Genomic DNA, 20,392 nt, shown 5'->3' with positions numbered 1-20,392 from the left:
GGGGCACCGTCACGAGAGTTGTGGGGCACGAAGCTGTAGGAGCTGTCACGTAGGAGTTGTGGGGCAGGAGTTGTGTGGCGAGAGAGAGAGACGGAGAGAGGGAGAGAAGGGAGAAGGGAGAAACAGAGAAGGGAGAAAGAGAAGGGAGAAGGGAGAAGGGAGAAAGAGAAGGGAGAAAGAACGGAGAAAGAGAAGGGAGAAGGGAGAAAGAACAGAGAAAGAGAAAGAGAAGGGAGAAAGAGAAGGGAGAAGGGAGAAGGGAGAAGGGAGAAGGGAGAAAGAGAGAAGGGAGAGAAGGGAGAGAGAGAGAAAGAGAAGGGAGAAAGAGAAGGGAGAAAGAGAGAAGGGAGAGAAGGGAGAGAGAGAGGGAGAGGAGAGAGAGAGAGAGAGCAAAGAGAGGAGAGAGTTGAGAAAGAGAGGAGAGAGTTGAGGAGAGACTTAATAACCCTAATAAAGAAGTTAGTCGTTGATTACGTAATTAGGTAACTAGTTAGCTGTTAAATAATTAAATAATTAATACAACATAAATAAATTATGAGTGCATAAAGGTGAAGGATGGTGGGTGGTTGATTTCTAATGATTATGCTTATTTGTTATTACTCTTAAATGTTGATGAATGACTCTTAAATATTCAGAGTGACGGTGAACTGTTGCCTTCTCTTCATCAAATACACACTGTGAGCTATATTCAGATTTTTCTTCTCTTCATCAAATACTAACCCACCAGAGGGCAAAACATGTCGAGTTTTGCTATTTTGACATGGAGACTAGCCAGTGATTGCTTAGAGCACAGGGTTTCATTAAGAAATGGGGAGATTCTTTTGAGTGAGTACTACCTACAGAATCTATTGCCTCCAACACAAAAATTCCAGGGGTTGCAAACCGTCATAGAGAATGATGGTGGAGCAAACAATGTCACTGTGTCTCCAAGATGGGATCATCAAGGGCATGCGCACTATCTGATTGATAGTACATTATCAGCCACCTACTCTATCATGCACTCAAGTAACTATGTGTGAATCTCTAACAGTATTGAGTCAATAGAAGATGAGATTGACAACTACATTGATTGTACTCCTGGTTGTAGCAAATCAACTCCAGTGTGTCTTGACGTACCCTCAAATAACAAGGATGTTGATGACACAAATGTCGGGGAGGACCTATGTGTGGGCAGCCAAAGCGAGGACTTATCTTCCTATGATAACTCGATTGCAGCCTTCATTGAGGAGAAAGCTAGAACGGGTAGATTGAAAAATTTACTAGTGCTCTGTGGACCTCCACGAAGGGTGGATGAGCTCCCAATCGAGTATAATGGCACAATTGCTTTTGAGCTTCCAGCCACAGATAGCAAGAAACGAATGATGGGTATGGAACAAAAATATGATGGTCACCTGTGGTCGCGGCCCTCACAGACAAATATGGCAATTGAGTGCACTGTGTGCTTGAGCTATTGTCTTGGAAGTCTTCAATGTCTTAGGATCACTTGTCCTTACTACATAACAGAGGGAAAATACAATGATGTTTTTTTCCATGGTCACTTGGATAGAACCGTGAGCATGGGTTATCCTGCAAGTGAGAGAAACTCCAAGATAACATGTCACTATTGTCTTAATGTTGCTACTTGTGCAGCCATTTGCAAATGCATGATCTATTATGTGTTGCCATTGGATCCTACAATGACACGTTTGGTGATCCATGTTTGGGAACATGCTCACAGTGTTCAACATGGCACTAAGAGGGCAACCCTTGACAAGGTGCGGAGGCTTGTGAGCACGGTCCTAAAGATCGAAAAGGGAGGCCCACGAAAAATACAGATGCTAGTCACTCAGCAGATGTTGTTTGAATCTTTAACAAAAGAAGATGAGTCGGAGGCGACAGAGGTGGACCTTAATCATTTTCTAGAAGAAATGATGCCACTTGTGCAGAATAAAGGGTAGGCTTGTGCATTATTATTTTCTACTTACAATGTATGTCCTGCATTTGAAATAACCCTCTAATAAACACATAGGTTCAAAGGCATTGTTTCACAAGAGAGAGCCAAACAAGGTCAGGTGGTTGGTGATGGGTATGACAACATACTTCTTTTGCAAAAACGTTGTGTCTTCCCATTTTTCCATAGAAGTAGATTTCCAGGACAAGGTGATGCCAAGGAGAAGTGCTACTTGTTTAAAATGTCCACCAAGGGACCAGCATCAGGGGTGGACTTAGTGAATCGTATGAGGCGAATTGGGACTGGAGATTTATGACGTGCATGGGTGCACTTTGATCATACCCATAGGATTGATGGGTGGGCAACTATGTCTTGTTCAGTTTATGATCACGGGTATGTGGCAACATAATGAAAGCTTTTATTGAAATTAAATTGTTGTTAATGAACACTATACTAATGTATCAATCATGAACTAGCATGAGAGCATTGCAGGTAATTGCAATATGTGAATTTAAAGAGGAGGATGAAGAGTCTCAAATCCTGTTTTGGAGAAATTTGAATTCTGTCATGGTTCAATGTGGCCATGATCCACCTGACTTTGCTGGATTTATGTCCGACGAGGCAAGTGAGAATTGGATGGCAATAAGGGCTGTGTACAATGGAGGGCCTCATAACATAATGGAAGGGAGGGAGCGTTCTTGTCTTTTTCATTGGGAGCAAAGTTTGCAAAAGCATACCAAGAAATTAGTCACTGTGGATAAACAAATGCACCACATTGAATTGTGTGAAGCATGGAGGCTAGCAACGACAACTCAACTAGCCTCACTTCAGGCCTCTGCTATCCGAGATTGGTGGGCACGAAATGTAAACAAGGAACACATCAAGGCTTTGGATAGGTGGTTGAAATGGTGGGAGCAAAGAATTGAGCACTGGGGAGGAATTGAATCTCATGTAAGTGTGACATTTTTTCCAGCTCATTAAGATTTGTTGCACAATGTAGCAATGGGGAGAGCTACTGATTCTATTTTTGGATTTGACTCCGGAGGCTAACAAAAGTCCTTGGGAACATGCGCAAATTCCAAGCATAAACTTATCAGAAAGTGTCCATGCTAGTTGGTTAGCAGGTGAGGGTGGAAAACGAAAGATATCACTTTATGATGCATGTGTTAGTGATGTTTTGAATGCATATATTCAATGTGCAAAGAGGTTGGGCTATACCACAGGGAGGTTTATTGGATCTGGGCCTTCTATGGAGTCTTTGTTGGCTAGTGCCAGCAAAAGGGAATCCCCAAATCCCTCCTCTGTTGCATGTGCGTTGCAAGGTGTTGTAGCTGGAAGTCCTTTGTACGAGGAGCCTATAATGCAAGGTGATAGGGAGACTGTGCAAAGAAAAAAGAAGGGAGGTGGAGCAACTGTAAGTTCTCATAGACCGGGATACGTGATGGAGTCAAGGCAAAGGAAAATCAGGGGCAGGCCGCAGAGTATACAGTTTGACGATGGAAAGATGGAAGAGATATGTATCCAAGAGGATGAGGAGATACCAATCAAGCCCTTTGCAAGTGGAGTAAGTGCACCAAATGCGGAAACGTCAACCCACGTAGAAGAGGTAGAAGTGGCACAGGAGGAGTGGGCTTTACGAAGGACACCACCTAACTGTGTGAGAAAGTGTTTTGGTATGGAGGGTAGAAAGAATTGCAGCAGCAAATTACAGAGTCGGCAAGTGGGGTTAGTCGCACCATGCTTTTGGTCTGAGAGAGCCTATAAGAACAAGGCCATTGCACAATGGATATGGTTCTGTAATCATGATGTCAAGCATACAAACGTTGTGCAGAAACAAGTGATAGCATCACCAATTGTTCCATCTTTGTGGCCAGTTGATATAGGAACAAATATATCGAAGGAAGAGTGTAGCAGCCTAAGACAGGCTGGTTTCAAGTTTGCCTGCTTTACAGCACCACCAAGGAACGAGAAGAGCAAACCTCCTATTTCTACAGAATGTGGTTCAAGCGGGAGAAGACGCAAGTGGAGACATGGAATTTCCAAAGATGCACAAAAGAGAATAGAGGCAGCTGGTTGCATGGTTGTGACATTCTTGGAGGAGGTAGTGCAACTTGAGAGACAACATTCAATATTTCGAGTCTTGACAGAGAGTTGTTATGATGTGCACATCAAAGAAGAGCCTAGGTGCACTTGTCCTGATTTTCAAAAAAGAGAATCTACCCAAAAGGCATTTCTTGCTTGCAAACATATGTATTATGTGTACATGCACATACTTGGCCTTCAACCCAAGGAGCACATGGTCATACATTAGCCTGCACTAACCCCCACTGACCTTGCCTTTGTGTTAGGGCAAACACGTAAGATATGCCCTGTTATGTAGGAAGCCCAACGTAAGCATGGCTCATTCATTGTTCTGGAGGACTCATCATCATGCACTTCATTAGGGTGTGACATGTCCTTTTTGTTACATGAAGATCTTGGAACCTTTCTAGATATTGTACTCCTTTTGGGTAATGCAAAACTTTGGAATGTTATTATTTGTTGTGATTATTCAACACCATTGCTCCCTTTATTGTGAATGGGTTAGTAATGCATGATGCGCAATATATGTTTGACATGTCATTTGTAGAAAGCATCCAAGGTTGTTTCAAAAAGCTCTAAAAATCAATTTCAATTGCAAAAGCACGAAATCAAAAGCTCACAAAAATAACACACCCCCTTGCGATGGTCTTTGCGACTAAAAAATTCAGGCACTACATCCTCTATGAGAAGGTAGTTTTCTATACGAAGGCGGAAGGGCTTAGATTGCTTACGAAAAAGCTACAACCGCCTGATCATCTGGCAAAGTGGTTAATCACTTTGCAGGAGTTCGATTATGACATTAAGAGTAAGCCACTGAGGTTGCAGGGTATTGTGGAATGCCTTGTGGATTTCAGGGATCCGAAAGTGACTTTGGCTGAAGGAAGTGATATTGACGAAATGTTTAAAATTGATATAGCTTCTATTCCATCTTGGTATGCTGCTATCATGCATTATCTATCAATGGGAGAGACTGAAGATGGTTTATCAAAATCTGAAAAAATGAAAATCAGACAACATGCTTTGAAGTTTTCCTTGATCGCAGGGATACTATATCGACAGGGTGTTGATGATATCTACCGCCGATGTGTGATGCCTGACAAGGTTCCTTTCATCTTGGAAGAGTGCCATGACTCTGCATGTGGAGGGCACTTTGCTAGAGGGTTGACGGCACAAAAAGCTTTAAGAGCTGGGTATTGGTGGCCGTCCATCTTCCAAGATTCCTTTGAGTATGTAAAGAGATGTGATACCTATCAAAGACATGACAGCAAAGAGAGTAGGAAACGCCCACTTATGCCTATCATGGCTATCCTTCCATTTGAGAAGTGGGGCATTGGCTTTGTGGGTCCTATCACCCCGTCTTCTACTACCCAGAAGAGGTACATTATGGTAGCAACTGATTATTTTACAAAATGGTCAGAAGTGCGGGCGACGAGGCAAGACAACACAAAAGAGATTGCAAGTTTCCTTTTAGAGCAGATTATCTGCCGTTTCGGTCCACCGAAGGAACTAGTGTCGGACCGTGGAACTCACTTTTTGAATAAAGTGATCAAAAGCCTGACTGAAGCTTGGCAAATCAAGCACAACAAAATGACCCCCTATAATCCGCAAACCAACGGCAAGTCGAAAGTACTAATAAGTAGCTTGTGAGTATCTTGTCTAAAATAGTCTTTGAGAAGAAGCGAGACTGGGACAGGAAATTGTATGTGGCAGTATGGGCGTACAATACAACGTTCAAGCGAGCTACCTGCCATACTCCATTTAAATTAGTTTATGGGGAAGAGTGTGTGTTACCCCTCGAAATCGAGTTGCCAACCATACGGTTTGCAATTAACCACTCTTTGGGAGATGAGGATTCACTCTTTGAATGTTTCACGACCATAGCCCACCTGGATGAGCTGAAATTGCAGAGCTTATTACACCAGAGGTAGCTAAACATCGGATGAAGCAGTTGCACGACCTTAAAGAGAAGGAGTATACCTTTAAAAAAGAGCAATTAGTTATGTACTATTATGGTCGTAGGGAGCTGTTTCCAGGGAAGCTGGAACCTAGATGGGATGGCTCCTATAAGATTGTCAAGATAGGGAAAAATAGATCTACGACTCTATTAGCTGATCTACAGGGAGTAGAATTTAAAAATAAGGTTAATCTTAATAAGATTAAACCTTATTATTTCTAAGTATGCTAACACAGAAAAATGCATTGCAGGTCCATGCTGGGGCTGATTTGAGACCTACAAAAGAGCTTAAAGCTGGTTGATGGGGCGGTTAATTCCTTATTTGGAGCACCCATATCTAGAGCAGAGATACCATCAAGGGAAACTTATCTGGTGGAGCAAAGGGTACAAAGTGATTGAGCAAGAAGACGGAACCTTTGTGTGGGAGACCAAAGTCTTCTGCCATCACTGTTTATGAATGTTGACAAGTATCCCTGTTGAGTTTAATGAAGAAGGTGGGATGGAGCCGTCAGTTCACCCTCTAAACATGCTAAATTTTGACTATCATAATTACGAATAGAGAAGTTCATGATGGCAAGCTGTGTAAACCCATTGTGGACGTACACATTATATTTTGACGGAGCGTCCAGAGGCCCTAATAAAAAAGGGAGTGTTGGAGTAGTAATCCGAGATCCCCGACGTAGAGTTACGATGAAGTTAGCTGCTTATCTCGGGGTAGGATTCACTAACAATATGGCAGAGTATAAAGCCTTGATTATGGGACTGCATATTGCCAAGCAAGGTGGTATTCGGCGGTTGTTAGTAAAAGGGGATTCCCAGTTGATCCTGAATCAGCTAGATGGGATATATACAGTGCAGAATCCCATCCTTTGTATGTATCATCGAATTGCGATGACCCTACTTGAGGAGTTTGAGAGAGTGTCTTTTCAGCTGATTCCACGTTACTAGAATCAGTTTGCGGATTCACTGGCCAATCTTGCTTATGAAGAAGACCTTTTCTTCAATTGTGGTCCTAGTTTGGATATTGCTATCAATAATGAGATAAGACCCGGTCGCTTGTGGGGAATGTTATCAGAGCATGCAATATATGGCAGGCAATGGTTGATATGGGTGATGCAAAGAGTAGCCGAGACCAATCTACCATTGTTATCCTAGACCTATAGGTTGATTAGACAACATGTTATGCGTACGCCTCTTGCTATATATGCAAGAGGGCTGGGTCATAATTTTATGCATTTAGTTTAGGGCTATGGACCCTATTTTTCCTCCTTGGAAAGGAGCATATTATTGTATATCTATATTATTTCGGGAAGGGATGTGTAGGTATTATTCTATTTTATTTCGTTAGGCCAGGAGGGCCAGTTTTGCGAGGTTTTAAATGTTTTATTTCGTTAGGCCAAGAGGGCCACTTGTCTGTTTAATACAGGTGCGGTTAATGGGTTTTTGTTTTAGTCTTGTGCTAGACAGGTTCAAAGAAGAGCTATGAAGGAGCCTATGTCGTGTGGAGACTTCTCGTGGCCCTATCCAGGTGATATCTCTCATTTACGAGTACTTTGTTTTTATGCTATATGTGTCTTGTGCTTGTAGGGGATTTTCTTTTCCTGTTGGGGACCGACGTCCAAGGCATGAAGTCCCCGATTTAGGTTAGGTATGTCTGAGGGAGGTCTAAGTAGTCGTTGCCTCCTGTAAAGACATTGCCAGGCATCGAAAGACCTGTTTTAGAAGGCAGTTCTAGTGACCCTGTTCTGCTAGCATGCTAAGCAGCCATTCTAGGAGTTCTTATTAGTTGTGAGGCAGTTAGAGAAGCCTGTCGAAGAAAAATAATGACGATAGAGAGGAAGAGAAACCTTGAATATCTTAAAGAAAATAAATATATACAAAGGTGTGTAAAAAGGGGGTTCTAACCCCTATAAGAATAGAAAAGAAAAGAAAGTAAAATTTATAAGCCGTTGATCATCGCCTTGCGGAGGCCTGTTGGTAGGTTCCTGGGGACGAGTCAGACCCGGGGCCGATGCCTTGTCTTCCTAGGGGTGGCGTCTTGCTAGAAAAGAAGAAAGTAAGGAAGGTTGGAGCGAAAATAAAAGTGAGTGTCAGAAAAGGATTAAGTGTCACCTTGTGAGGGCTTGGTAGGTTCTTGGTTACCAAGACAGGACCTGAGGCCGATGCCCTGTTCTCCTTGGGTCACTATGCTCAGCTCTCTCCTTTTTACATGCCCGAGTATGGAAACCTAAAAAACCTAAAAGAACAAATGTGTTAAAAGAAAATACTTCTTGATCAGGCTATAGGAGTCCTTGCCTAGTAGGAGCTCCTGGTTGTGTTGTCCTTAGTTAGGTAGGTAGTTCAGACCACCACTTAGGGCAACCTCTTTGATAGTTCTTTTTGGTTTGGCCGTGTTGGAGCAGTCGGTTCGTGGCTAGCTTCAGACCTTCTATCAAATTATGCTAGGCCTACTCCTTGTGGATTTCATGCCTTGGTTTTGTCAGGGGGTAGGGTGAGCATTGTGCTGTGTTTTAATATGTATCTATTTTGGATCAGCTTGATGCTTCCTTTGGTTGTTTTGTATAGATCTGTTGTGGGATTCAACGGGCTGAGTCACCCTATCCCGTGATCGCCAATGAGAGCGGAGTTTTGAGTCCAGGATGTGCCTAAAATTTGCCAAAAAATTAAGAATTTAAGGGAAAAATATTTAACATCGAAGGCGGCGGCTGCAGCTGCAGCTAGGACGATTTTAAGCGCCAAGTGAAAGACGTCTTTTAAAAGGTGCCCGAGCGACACTTGTGTGAACCTGTTCTGTGATAGATAATACAATAATGGACTTGCATAACTCATCAAGCTCAAGCCATTCCTCATCTGGCATAGTTGCAAGCGGATGCCCGCTCAACCTCAATGGTTTGACCTGTGATTTCTGCACCAACACCTGCCAAATCTGGCTCTTCCAATAAGAGTAATGTGTACCATCAAGCTTCGTGATGTTGAAAATAGCATGATCAGTGGATGAACTCGCCATAATGTAGGCTAGAAGACTGAAGATAGTTCAAAACTGCTTGCTATTTACTATAGAAAATGACCAAAAAATCACCAAAGTCGAGAGAAAATGGTGAGAAAGTGTAACCAAAGCTGTTGCCCACCAAGTACTAGTGAAAGTACATCATTTCAGAATATTTCAGCATGAAAAATCCATGTCAGTCCAGAGTTATATGCTTGCTGTAATAAATGACAGCAGGGTATTGTGAGAGTCAATTTGCTGATCAAATCACTGCACCAAGTCAATAAATGACAGCCAAGACATAACCAGCTATAAACAAGCATAAATCAACACCAAACAGTTATCAAGACCCTGAGCAAACACCCAAACATGTCAAGAAAGCATCCGTTAGTGAGTAGGCATACCCCTTGGATAGCAGGACAAAGTATACATAACACTGGCAAGACCTGACACCAGTAGGTGTATGCTCACAAGAGTGCAAAGCCCAAGCTCAGGTCAAAAGAAACTCCAAGATATCAGTGCATGAACCATACAACATTTAAGTGTAAGAGATCTCAAAGTCTCAAGTATCTACAAAATGCTCAAATAGCATAAACCTCTTGCTCAATGTCGGTCAAGCATACAAGATGCTCCCACTGGCACAAAAGGCAGATAAATGAGCTCAATAGCTCAATCAAACCAAGTCAAAGTACCAAAGATAGGTAACCAAGACAATGCCAAAGAGCATGACAGCTCCTACAAAGCAACTATAGGTAGCATCCATGAGCAAGACATACATCCCAATAAAAAATCTCTGACAACCAAAAAAGACATCCAATACAAAATTCCGGAATAGAAAATGAGAATCCAAGTCAAGTCTTTAGAGAGCACTAAATCTCAACAAGTACATGGTACACTGTGCCAAGACAAATTCATCAAGTCGTAGGCATCGGGTAAGCATGTACACAAATAGCATATAACTGTCAAAGCACTGACCACTGTCAAGCATAGACCAATGTCAATAAGTTCGGGCTGAAATAAGCTCAAGCTTCCAAAAGCATCAGGATCCAATGACAAGCTTGAAGTCGTCCCTCGATGATCAATACATCATAGCATAACCCAAGACATACACCCAAAACCAATAGGTATATGTCAAAGCATGAAAGATAGCTTTAGCCCAAGAGTATTCAGCATGCTTTTACTATTATAAACGGTGTATTTCCAGCCCCACAATCAGGCCAAAATTATAGCATTACATGTAGCTTCAATCCCCTAATCAATCGGGATGCAATAGGCATCAAATCGGTTATGTAGTCATGCCCAAACAAGCATAGGCATAAACTGTGAATGTAGGACTAGCATCAAATGTCTGTGGACTGTTTATAACAGTCTTGAAACACTATTTTCAGCCACCAACTAATGCCTAATCCCAAAGGTTCAATGCCAAGTATCCATACATGTACAAGAAGCCCGAAACCAAGCAAGTGCTTAATGCCAAGCTGGAGCTGGAGCTGAAGTGGCTGACTGTGTGGCTGTCCAAAAAACAGGTACAAATTTGTGTGGGGTTGCTGCTGATCCTGCTGGTTTATGTGGCAGATCTAGAGTGGTTGGAGGGCTCAAACATTAGCCAAAGGGGCCTGGGAACAAGCCTCTAGCAGCCCACAACCGGTGGCAAAGGGATATGAAGGTTGGAAGCTTCAATGGTGGCTGCCCTGTTTGCCTAGACCTATGGACTGAAATAAATCTCTTAAATAATGAAGCAATACCTCAATGTCAATGCCCTGATGATGCCTCAATAGGCCGAGAAGAGGCTCGGGAAGCCAGGGAGTGACGAGAGCTCAAGAGAATGAGCTATAGCTATCAGGAAGGAGACCCAATGCAAGTGGGGAGTCGATGGGAAGCTGAGAATGCCACGAGCCAAGCTCAAGAGTCAGGAAGCGGTGCTCTAATACCAGTTGAAGGGTGAGAAGGATCGAAGCTTGCACTCGAGAGCTATGGCAGGAGAGCAAGAGCAAGAAAGAGAGAGATAAGAAATGGGAACTCCAATAGTCAAAATGTGTGACCAAGCCTTCTTTTATTCAAACTATCACTAAAAGAATAAAGAATAAAGTGACAGCGATGGGCGGCCGCCACCTGAAGTGTGTAGTGGCAGTGACTGTCAGTGTAGTAATACACAGGCAGCTAGGCGGAGGCCCCTTTACCCCCAACATTCCTTCCTAACAAAGTTGATAGGTGTTGGATGAGATAATGTCTTTCCTCATTCTATTGTGCTTATGTATATGTCTACTTTGTCACTTTTTTCGTGTTCTCTCCTCACTAGAGGGACATTTACCTTTAAGTGGGATGCTATTAGGGGTAAAGGCACTAGTGCCTAACCACCCATGTATTACTACACAGATAGTACCTACACACTTGTACACTGCAAGTGTGGTAGGTGTCCATCATTATCACTTCATTGTTTATTCTTTCAATGATATGTGAATACAAGGAAGGTCAATCACGCATTGTGACTGTTGGAGTTCTTACATCTTCTCTCTCTCTCTCTCTCTCTCTCTCTCTCTCTCTCTCTCTCTCTCTCTCTCTCTCTCTCTCTCTCTCTCTCTCTCTCCCCCTTCCACCATAGCTCTTTTTCTACTCACATGCTTCCACCTTGGGCTCCCTCCCTTCACAAGGAGACCTCTACAAGGGTAGAAAGAAGAAGAATATTTCTAAGAAAGGAGCAAAAAAAGAGAAGATTGTGTCTGAAGAAGAGGAACTATGAAGAGAGCTAAGGAAGAGTCTCAAAGGGAAGAGGAGAAATGAAAGTAAAGGCAACATGGTGAAGAAGAGGAGCTCAAATGAAAAGAAGAGAAGACTTAACCCTAGCCATTAGGAGATCAATGAAGTAGCCAACTACAATAGAAGAATTAGTGCTAAAGGGTCCAAACCTTAGAATCCCAACAGAAGCAAGAACCAATCAAGGAGTGGGCCTTAGCATAGTAGGAGCCATGACCCATCCACTAAAAAATTCCAAGGATAAGGCACCATTAGAAGCTCCCTTACTGCCAATTATGACCCTCATAATAGTGGCTATAGCTAAAGACAATGCCAAAAGAAAATTGAAGGACAATGTATATAAATTGGAAACACAAATCGCAACCTTTTCCCAAATAAGGTCAAAGGATGTTATAGTCATATGTGGCACAAGAGTAGCAATCAAAAATGTAGTGTTAGAGCAAAGAGTGCCAACATTTCCTAGAATTGAAGGATCATCTAGCTCTGTACCTCTTGTCACTCAAGGCCCCTCACAACACTTTGAGGATCTATTAAAAGAATCAAAGGGGAAAAGGGACCCACTAGATGAGGAATGAAGAGCTACCCTGGCTACATTGAAGAGAGAGAAAATGACCCATGATACCTATAGATAGAAAGCAATTAAGGATTCATACAATCTAAAGAAGAAGGTGTTGAGAGCAAGAGAGAACATAGATTGAGAGTATGAAGAGCTGTAAGAGCAATGCAAGTGTAGCTAGAGAGCCATTATATGAATGCTATTAAGGAAAAAATCAACTGGAAGAAGAGATGAGTTCTTTGACACAATTGCAAGAAAAGATTAGGGTAGATCTTGAAGAGGTAAAGAAAGCTAAAGAAGAAGCAGAGCAAGGAGATTGAAAACAAAGATACCGCATAATTACATGTTACTCCAAAACTAGCTAGTTTATGGAGTGTAGCAAATGTCAAAATTGAGCCACAAGCCTAGAATGAGTAGTATGTAATACTAGAGACTTTGATGAAGTGATAAAATAGAGGATTAGAGCAAGAAAAGAAGAAAATTGGCCATGTGGAAACAAAAAATGTAGATATTATCCTTGACCTAGCCACAAGTTGGCTCGATTTGAATGTGAGAGAAATACAGCAAGGAAAAGGGCTGGAGTAGTTGAGTAAATCTTGCCAATGCAATAGCAAAGCTTTACTAATTCTCTAGTAATGGGCTCGTTTTGCATAGATTATTCTTCTTATAGCAAAACAAAAACCAACTATTCAATTAACAAAGCATTTGGACTTCCTTTTATCATCAAATGAAGAGTAGATGCAAAACTCTGATAAGAATGAGGGAGACCATTGGGAACATTCTATAGAAATGAATTGTCTAGCAAAACCTCAGATGTAGTAAATCAATTGGTCCTTAAGATCTTTGGTCTTTGTTAAAATAATGTCCATGGAATCATCTTCATCTATATATTCATTCTCTAACTACTTACATAGGTAAGAAATATAGATCTCATTTTCTCTTATTGTAACTACTTAAGTAGCTAGAATAGAAGGAAACAAGACTAGAAAAATCTCATCTATGGAAACAATTGGTCCTTCATATCTTTGGTCTTTGTTTAAAACTATCCATAGTTTCATATTGATCTATCTATTCACTCTTTAACTACTTACATAGGTAAGCAACATAGGTATCATTTCCTCCTATTCTAACTACTTAGATAGGTAAGCAACACATACCTCATTTCCTCCAATACAAACACATGTGTATCCCAAGTATCCTTAGCTATTTTACATGAGAAAATATGTGAGATCATGGAACGTGTAATAGACAATGTAATTAAAGCATGAGCATTTGCATCTCTACCATTCTAATGTATCTGCTCAAGAGTAGGTAGTAGTGGTACTCTAGCATTAACTACATCAAGACTAGAACCTGCAACATCCTTAGTAACACATGTTTTTGTTGTTTCTATTGCACTTGTAGCTTCTAAAACACCACCTAGTTATCTTTTAATTCCATGTAAAATGTTTCAATGCCCTTTGCAAAACAATACACTGCATCATATAAGCCCACAATGAATAGTTGGTTCCATACAAATTGTCATTAAGAGCCAATATATAGAATACATTATTGTTGCCAACCATAGCCACTGACTATTCTTAATACCAAAGTTGTCTATATAGAGGAAAATGTGCATTAAAATAGCTTGTGCTATGTAACACAATATAAAGGACACCGTAAGGTCTCTTATTTAAAAAATTGACTAATATCCAATCTTGTATTTACACCTATTCACTTTTAGGGCATACTTAGTCTAGTAAATCTTCTTTATTGATACCTCTCAATCACAACATAGAGAGGTGGGACAACCATAGGCTCCTATTGAGCTATTTTGATGGAATTCTATGAGAGTTTCTAGACTATCAAAGGTATACAGACCATCTCTAGGTTGTGTCAGGGTTATGGATTGAGTTGAGCCTTTATACTGATACTATAACTAGGGATGACAATCATAAAGTGAAAAAAGGCTATGCAGTCAAAAATGGATTTTTTCGTGAAAAATGCCACTTGGGTGTTAGTTTCTTTTAATAAGGTTAAACATGTATTGCCATACAAGTGGATCTACAATTTGAAAGAATCTCTATCTGATGCAATCTCTAAGCATAAGAAGGCAAGATTGATGGGCAAAAGGATTCATGCAAGATAAAGGGATTGACTTTGATGAGATATTCTCACCAATGGTGAAGATGACCATGCTTTGTATTATATTTGCATTGATTACCAAGGAAGACATGGAGCTAGTTCAAATGGATGTAAAGATGGCTTTCTTGTTGTAAGGAGGTTTACATGAGGATATTTATATGCATTAACCTAAAGGGTTTGTTATGGAAGACAATGGATAGTTAGTGTGTAAGCTACATAAGAGCTTATATGATTTGAAATAGGTTCCTAGGAAATGGTATCATAAGTTCAATGCCTTAATACTGTCTTAGGGGTACACTAGCAATGATATTGATGATTATTTATATTTGCATTGGTTACCAAGGAAGACACATGGCTAGTTCAAATGTATGTAAAGATAGCTTTATTGTTGTAAGGAGGCTTACATGAGGATATTTATACGCAGCAATATAAAGGGTTTGTTATGGAAGCCAATGAATAGTTAGTGTGTAAGCTACATAAGAGCTTATATGATTTAAAATAGGTTCCTAGGAAATGGAATCATAAGTTCAATGCCTTTATAATGTCTTAAGGTTACACTAGCAATAATATTGATGATTATTTATACAGTAGGAAGGCTATTGATAGTAGCAACCTTATGATTTTGATTCTCTATGTGGATGACATGCTAATTGCTGGGAAGTCAATCATGGATGTGGATGCACTAAAGAAAAAGTTGCATGAAACCTTTGATATGAAGGACTTAGGGAATGTTGATCACATCTCAACACGAATACGTTGGAACAATATTCTAGCATTTCAATATGGAGAGGGGCAAAGCAATCATTGTTCCATTGCCTCCATATTTGAAACTTAGCCAAGAGGACAGCCCCAAGTCACATGAGTGTAGAAGGCTAAAATGGCTAAGGCATTAGGAGAAATATACTCTCTCACCTCTCTCTCTCTGAAAAGAGATTCCAAAATAATATTAGAATAAGAGATCTTCTACAATCAAGAAAATCTCATATTTGAATTTTCAATAGATTTCACCTATTATTTTATTCTCAAAATGTGGAATAAGGTCACTTTTTCTCAAAATCCTCATAACTAAAAAAATACAATTCTATTTTCTATAAAAATGGAGCCAATCATTAATATACGGCTCTTTAATGCCCTTGTGACTTTTCAACATGAAAATATAAGAGAATTATTTTCTTTCTTGCTTCTTAAAAGGGTGGAAGTTAAAAAAGATATAAAATGACGTACACGTCACATTTTAAGATTATTTTTTACCCAAAGACACCTTTTTGACTCAAGAGTTTCCTTGTAAACTCTTATCATTTTTGGACAAGTATATGCATATTTCTTGGCATTTCTTCATTTCCTCTCAAAGCTCTAGTTTTTTTCAAAATTTTGTGTACTCCTCTCCTTCCCTCCAAAATACGATTTCTCGCATACGAATTCTTCTGAAGCAACTCTCAGTACTATCTATAATACTCTCTACCATGCTACAAGCAATCTCATGAATGGTTTTGATAGCATTTACTGAAATCAAATAATCTTTATCTACAACACTCTCTACCCTGCTACAAGCAATCTCCCTCTTCAGTACTATGCTATAAGATATCTTCCTCTTCAACACTCTACACTACAAGCAATCAAGTGATAATGGATGTATATTTATTTTTGTAATCTCTTTGATGTTGTTATTCTTCATAGTTATTGTTTAATCCTTAAGTGTTGATTCACACACACACACACAGAGAGAGAGAGAGAGAGAGAGAGAGAGAGAGAGAGAGAGAGAGAGAGAGAGAGAGAGAGAGAGAGAGAGAAGGGTGGGGGGGAAGAGAGAGGACTGTGTGAGATGAACTAAGAAAATAAGTGATAGAGTGATAGAGAGTAAATTAGGGTAGAAGATAAGATGATGTTATTGTTCTCCACTAGCCAAGCTTCTGTATAAATGTGTTTAAATATCTTTGATTAATTCTTCTTGAGGGAGACTGAGAAAGAGAGAGAGAATATTTTGGATAGAAGATAAGATAAGATTGCATGTTGATCAGAGGTAGATTAAAAGCTAAGATTTCAGGCATATTAGGGGTTGATTAGGGTCTATCATGACTACAATCAAGAGAAAGAGACAAGATCCAACTAGATAAAAAAGAACATAGATGTAATGAATCAAAGGGGTGTAATTGTGTGATTTGAGCCAGTACAGAATTAGCTGCATGCTACTAGATTGATGCTGACCTGTAGCTCCCAGATATTTAGATGTTCTTACTATTGATTAGAAAATTGGTATCGATTCCTTAGCTTACTATTAATCAAAGGGGTGTAATTGTGTAAGGTTAAAATTGGCATATATTTTTCTTTACAGGATGCAAGTGCAAGATGTACCAAGAGAAACAGAGATATTCACTTTCAATTGGAGGATGAATATGCACCAATGTTCAAAAGAATTATAGAAAGGGATGATGGAATAAGATACAAGATGCAACAAGAAATAAATGCAGGGAAAAAAAACGTGGACCTTTGGGTTGATGGGTGCATTTATCCACCCGATCTAGTCACTCAAAGGCCACCACAATTTAAAGGGCTTACATCATTTGTAAAGTTCGTTTGTGAAGGCAATGAAGGATTGTATGGATACACATGCAGACTTGTCACACAAGGATTAGTAGGGGTTCATCAAGCCTTGACAAATATGCAGACAAGATTACAAGGGAACATGCAGTCTTTGATGGAAAATGATAGATTATTGGCTAAGAAGGATAGGGAGAACCAGAGCCTACAACAAGCAATGTCTATCATTGAAGATGCTATGCAGGATATACGCGTACAAAATATGGAGTTACAGTCTAAAGTTATGGACTTGGAGAAGGAGAATCGAAACATAAAGAGGAAGCTCACAAAAACTTTGGAGATTAGGCCCACTTTAAAAACCAAAGAAGCACGTTGGCGCATTCGATTAGTTAAACCAATTCACCAATTAACCAAAGGAAGTGGACAATATCATAGACGTATATAAAGGTTGCTACAATGAGAAATATGTTCCCTCATCCAGAGAATGATACTATTTCCAAAGTCCTAAGCAAGGATGTGGTAAAAAATGCATTGGAAAATCGTAAATTCAGGGACATTGTAGATGGTGTTGCAAGTGAACATCTTAGGGATGTGAGCGACTTTTTTACTACTACAGATACTCAGGGATTATGTGACAAGGTGGGAATGAGTTCTGAGTCATATAGTATGCTATATCAACAATTGGATACATGATTTAAGCAAGTCTTCAAAACTAAGCAAGTAATGCCTCTTTTTAAACCATTTCACGTGAGGAAGTCTCGAAAACAACTAAATGAGAAAGTTTTAGAACTAATTGGTGAGCCAACGCATCTGGAAAATACACACATATTGAAGTATGATTCCAAAGAAGTTGCATTTGTATTGAATGCACCCAACAACTTTGTATTGTATATATGTAGGGTTCAGATTGCTATGGTCAAGTTCTACAATATTTCTATGGAAGAATGTAGAGGCTAGCTTAAGTTTGTCCTCAAACTTGATGAGAGTGAGATTATTAAGGGGCAAATACTTGAACGTGTGAGTATAACACTTATGAATTGAGCATTGGATCCCAACATCGATGAAAACCATCCTTTATACTTCAATGTATAGTCAAAGAATGAAATATGGTGGCTTGCAGCATTTGAAGTACCAAAGGAGGACCATGAAGTACTTTAAAAAAATTTAACCTCACTAATATACCCATTGTTATTCAACAGAAAAATAATGGAGCAATTTTACACATCGAGGGGTTTGGGAACTATCAAGTTGAATGGCATCTTGCAAGTGATTTAAAAACATTGAAGTGTATGTTTGGTTTATCAAATGCAGTGAATGTGAAATTTCCGTGCATATATTGTATGAAAACTAGGAAGAAAGGAAATATGGAAAGAAAGAATGGCTTGCCAAGGCAAGACAACAAGATGCTCCAACATATGATCAAAAAGTCATGAGAAATGGAATGCTAGTTCCAGTGGATCCAAATTGGCGCCCTATTTTGGAAATACCACTGACAAGGGTTCACTTTTGCACATTGCATTGTTTGGTTAGAATAATTGAGAAGCTAGTATATGAATATATATGCTTTTCATGCAAGATGCAGCATGTGTCACAAGCTAATGCTACATGCAAGAAGGTAGAACAAGTCCTCTTTGAAGTTGGATTGCATGGGGGCCAAGTAGAAATAAAAAAGGACAATAAAAATTTGAGAAAGAGTGGAAATATCCCTTGTAAACCATGCTTTGGCAGACCCAAGGCTAGGAAGTTTATATCTCCACCTCGAGATTGTTAATAAACACGGATCTAGAGCTATGCTAGCTATGGCAGATGGAGGTGGACTCATAAACACAATCTTGAGTGACACAGAATAATAGTACTCTTTTTCTTGAAATGAATGTCAACAAGTACATGCCTTTATAGCTTTTGGGGATAGTACCATTGTACTCACTATGCATATGGGATTTTGGACATCTCTTCCTAAAGCTTCTAAAGCATACATATTTGTCATATCTCCTAGCCTCTTCAAGGCATAGTTTCAACCTCTATGGGCATTCATCTGGCCTCTATGGCTAAGCATCATTTGCTATAATTCTCAACACACCCCTTCAAATGATGAGTTCCTACCCTTCCTAGCTTTTGCCCCCCCTGCATGCAAACATGGACCAAGAGACTAGCTCTTTGGAAGCCTAATCAAGTTAAGGCTTGAAACTTTACATCTTGGTCTAATGGTTTTTACATCCAGTATGGGAAATTCTTTGTTGTCAGCAGGAAATTTCTTTATCTTCTTGTTGCTTCTTTGGCAACCTTGGGTGATCACGATCTTCTTGGTGTCTTTTCTTCCTGCTCTTCATCTTTGACTTGTTCTTCATTATCTTGTGCTCTAGTCTTCCTTGTGAGGTTCTTTTTCTCAATGAGTTTAAGATGGTTACAAATAGGTACATTGCTGTGACTTGACATGACATGTTGGACCATTACATAGATCTTGGGATACATAGATTTTGGAGTTTCATTTGGCCTTGTGAGGTCCTTACATTTCTTTGGCCATATAGGATGGCTTTGGGACTTGCAGGAATATGTGGCTTGGTATCACATTGAAGGTTTGGAAAGCACAGTATGTATATGGTAGTTATGAATGGTGGGATGAGATGCATATGGAAGATGCAGGAGTGCCTAGGGAGCTTGCCATCCTTGGAAGGTTTGGTTGAATTGCTAGTTGGCAGGCGTGACATCGTATGAAGTGAGGACGATGTCGTCGATCAAAACTTGGAAGGAGAGGGGTTGGCCTCTGAGGTCAAATACATGCACTTGCTAGTTGGAGCCCCAGTTCTGCACCATGGGCTACCACCCGGTCTTCGATCCCTTTATCAAGAGCGACTTCACGTGCCCATTCCCATCGACGTTCGTGAGCAGCACCTGGTTGAACTGCCCAAGCCCATTAATGGTTAAACGCATCCTGCCTTGGTGAGTGCAAGGGCCCCTCTTGTACAAAATGGGGACAAGACCCACTGACCCCCCCTTGGAGGTGTTGCTAGCAGTAGAGTAGGAGTAGGTTGTGAGATGTTGATACGCAGACTCTGATAGGTTGCAGTGCTTGTAAGGAGGGTTGCACCAGTGCGGCCCCTTGCTACTGGTAGTGGGTGGACAGAAGTTGGTGGCTGTAACGATAACCAACACTGTACCGCTGGCCTTGTAGAGGTGGCGACTTCTTGCCGCAAAGGCTAGTGGCCTTGTAGAGCTCACTGCCCTCAAACAACTCACTCCTGATGGATGCTGTGTTGCTCCCTTACATGTTGTTGTTGTAAAGCACCCCATAGCCACATGCCCCACCATTGGTTGTACCCTCTAAGCCCTCAACATGAATAGTGGCACCTAGAGAGTGTGTTTGTGCGTGTATGTGCTGCGAGAGCTCCATGGCTTCAGCTGTTTGTCTTCTTCACCTGTTGCTATTGCTGCTGGGTGGTCTTCAGCTCAAGCTTATCAAAGTCGAAG

At 40.5% G+C, this 20,392-nt stretch overlaps 1 protein-coding gene across 1 annotated transcript in view; it reads left to right on the top strand.

The window, feature by feature from the left end:
• LOC148028798 (uncharacterized) overlaps positions 1-20,392 on the top strand; it is a 43,342-nt gene that overhangs the window by 2,263 nt on the left and 20,687 nt on the right. The window contains 4 exon segments of the mRNA XM_087688491.1: positions 1,088-1,933; positions 2,009-2,323; positions 2,407-2,881; positions 2,976-4,091. Coding sequence (XP_087544617.1) covers positions 1,088-1,933; positions 2,009-2,323; positions 2,407-2,881; positions 2,976-4,091 — 2,752 coding nt within the window.

Source organism: Lygodium microphyllum, chromosome 11 (genome assembly GCF_053477565.2).
Source record: "Lygodium microphyllum isolate KBCC chromosome 11, Lygodium_microphyllum_v1.1.10, whole genome shotgun sequence".
Taxonomy (NCBI): domain Eukaryota; kingdom Viridiplantae; phylum Streptophyta; class Polypodiopsida; order Schizaeales; family Lygodiaceae; genus Lygodium; species Lygodium microphyllum.
Note: the sequence above shows the minus strand (reverse complement) of the source record. Positions and strands in the feature narration are given on the sequence as shown.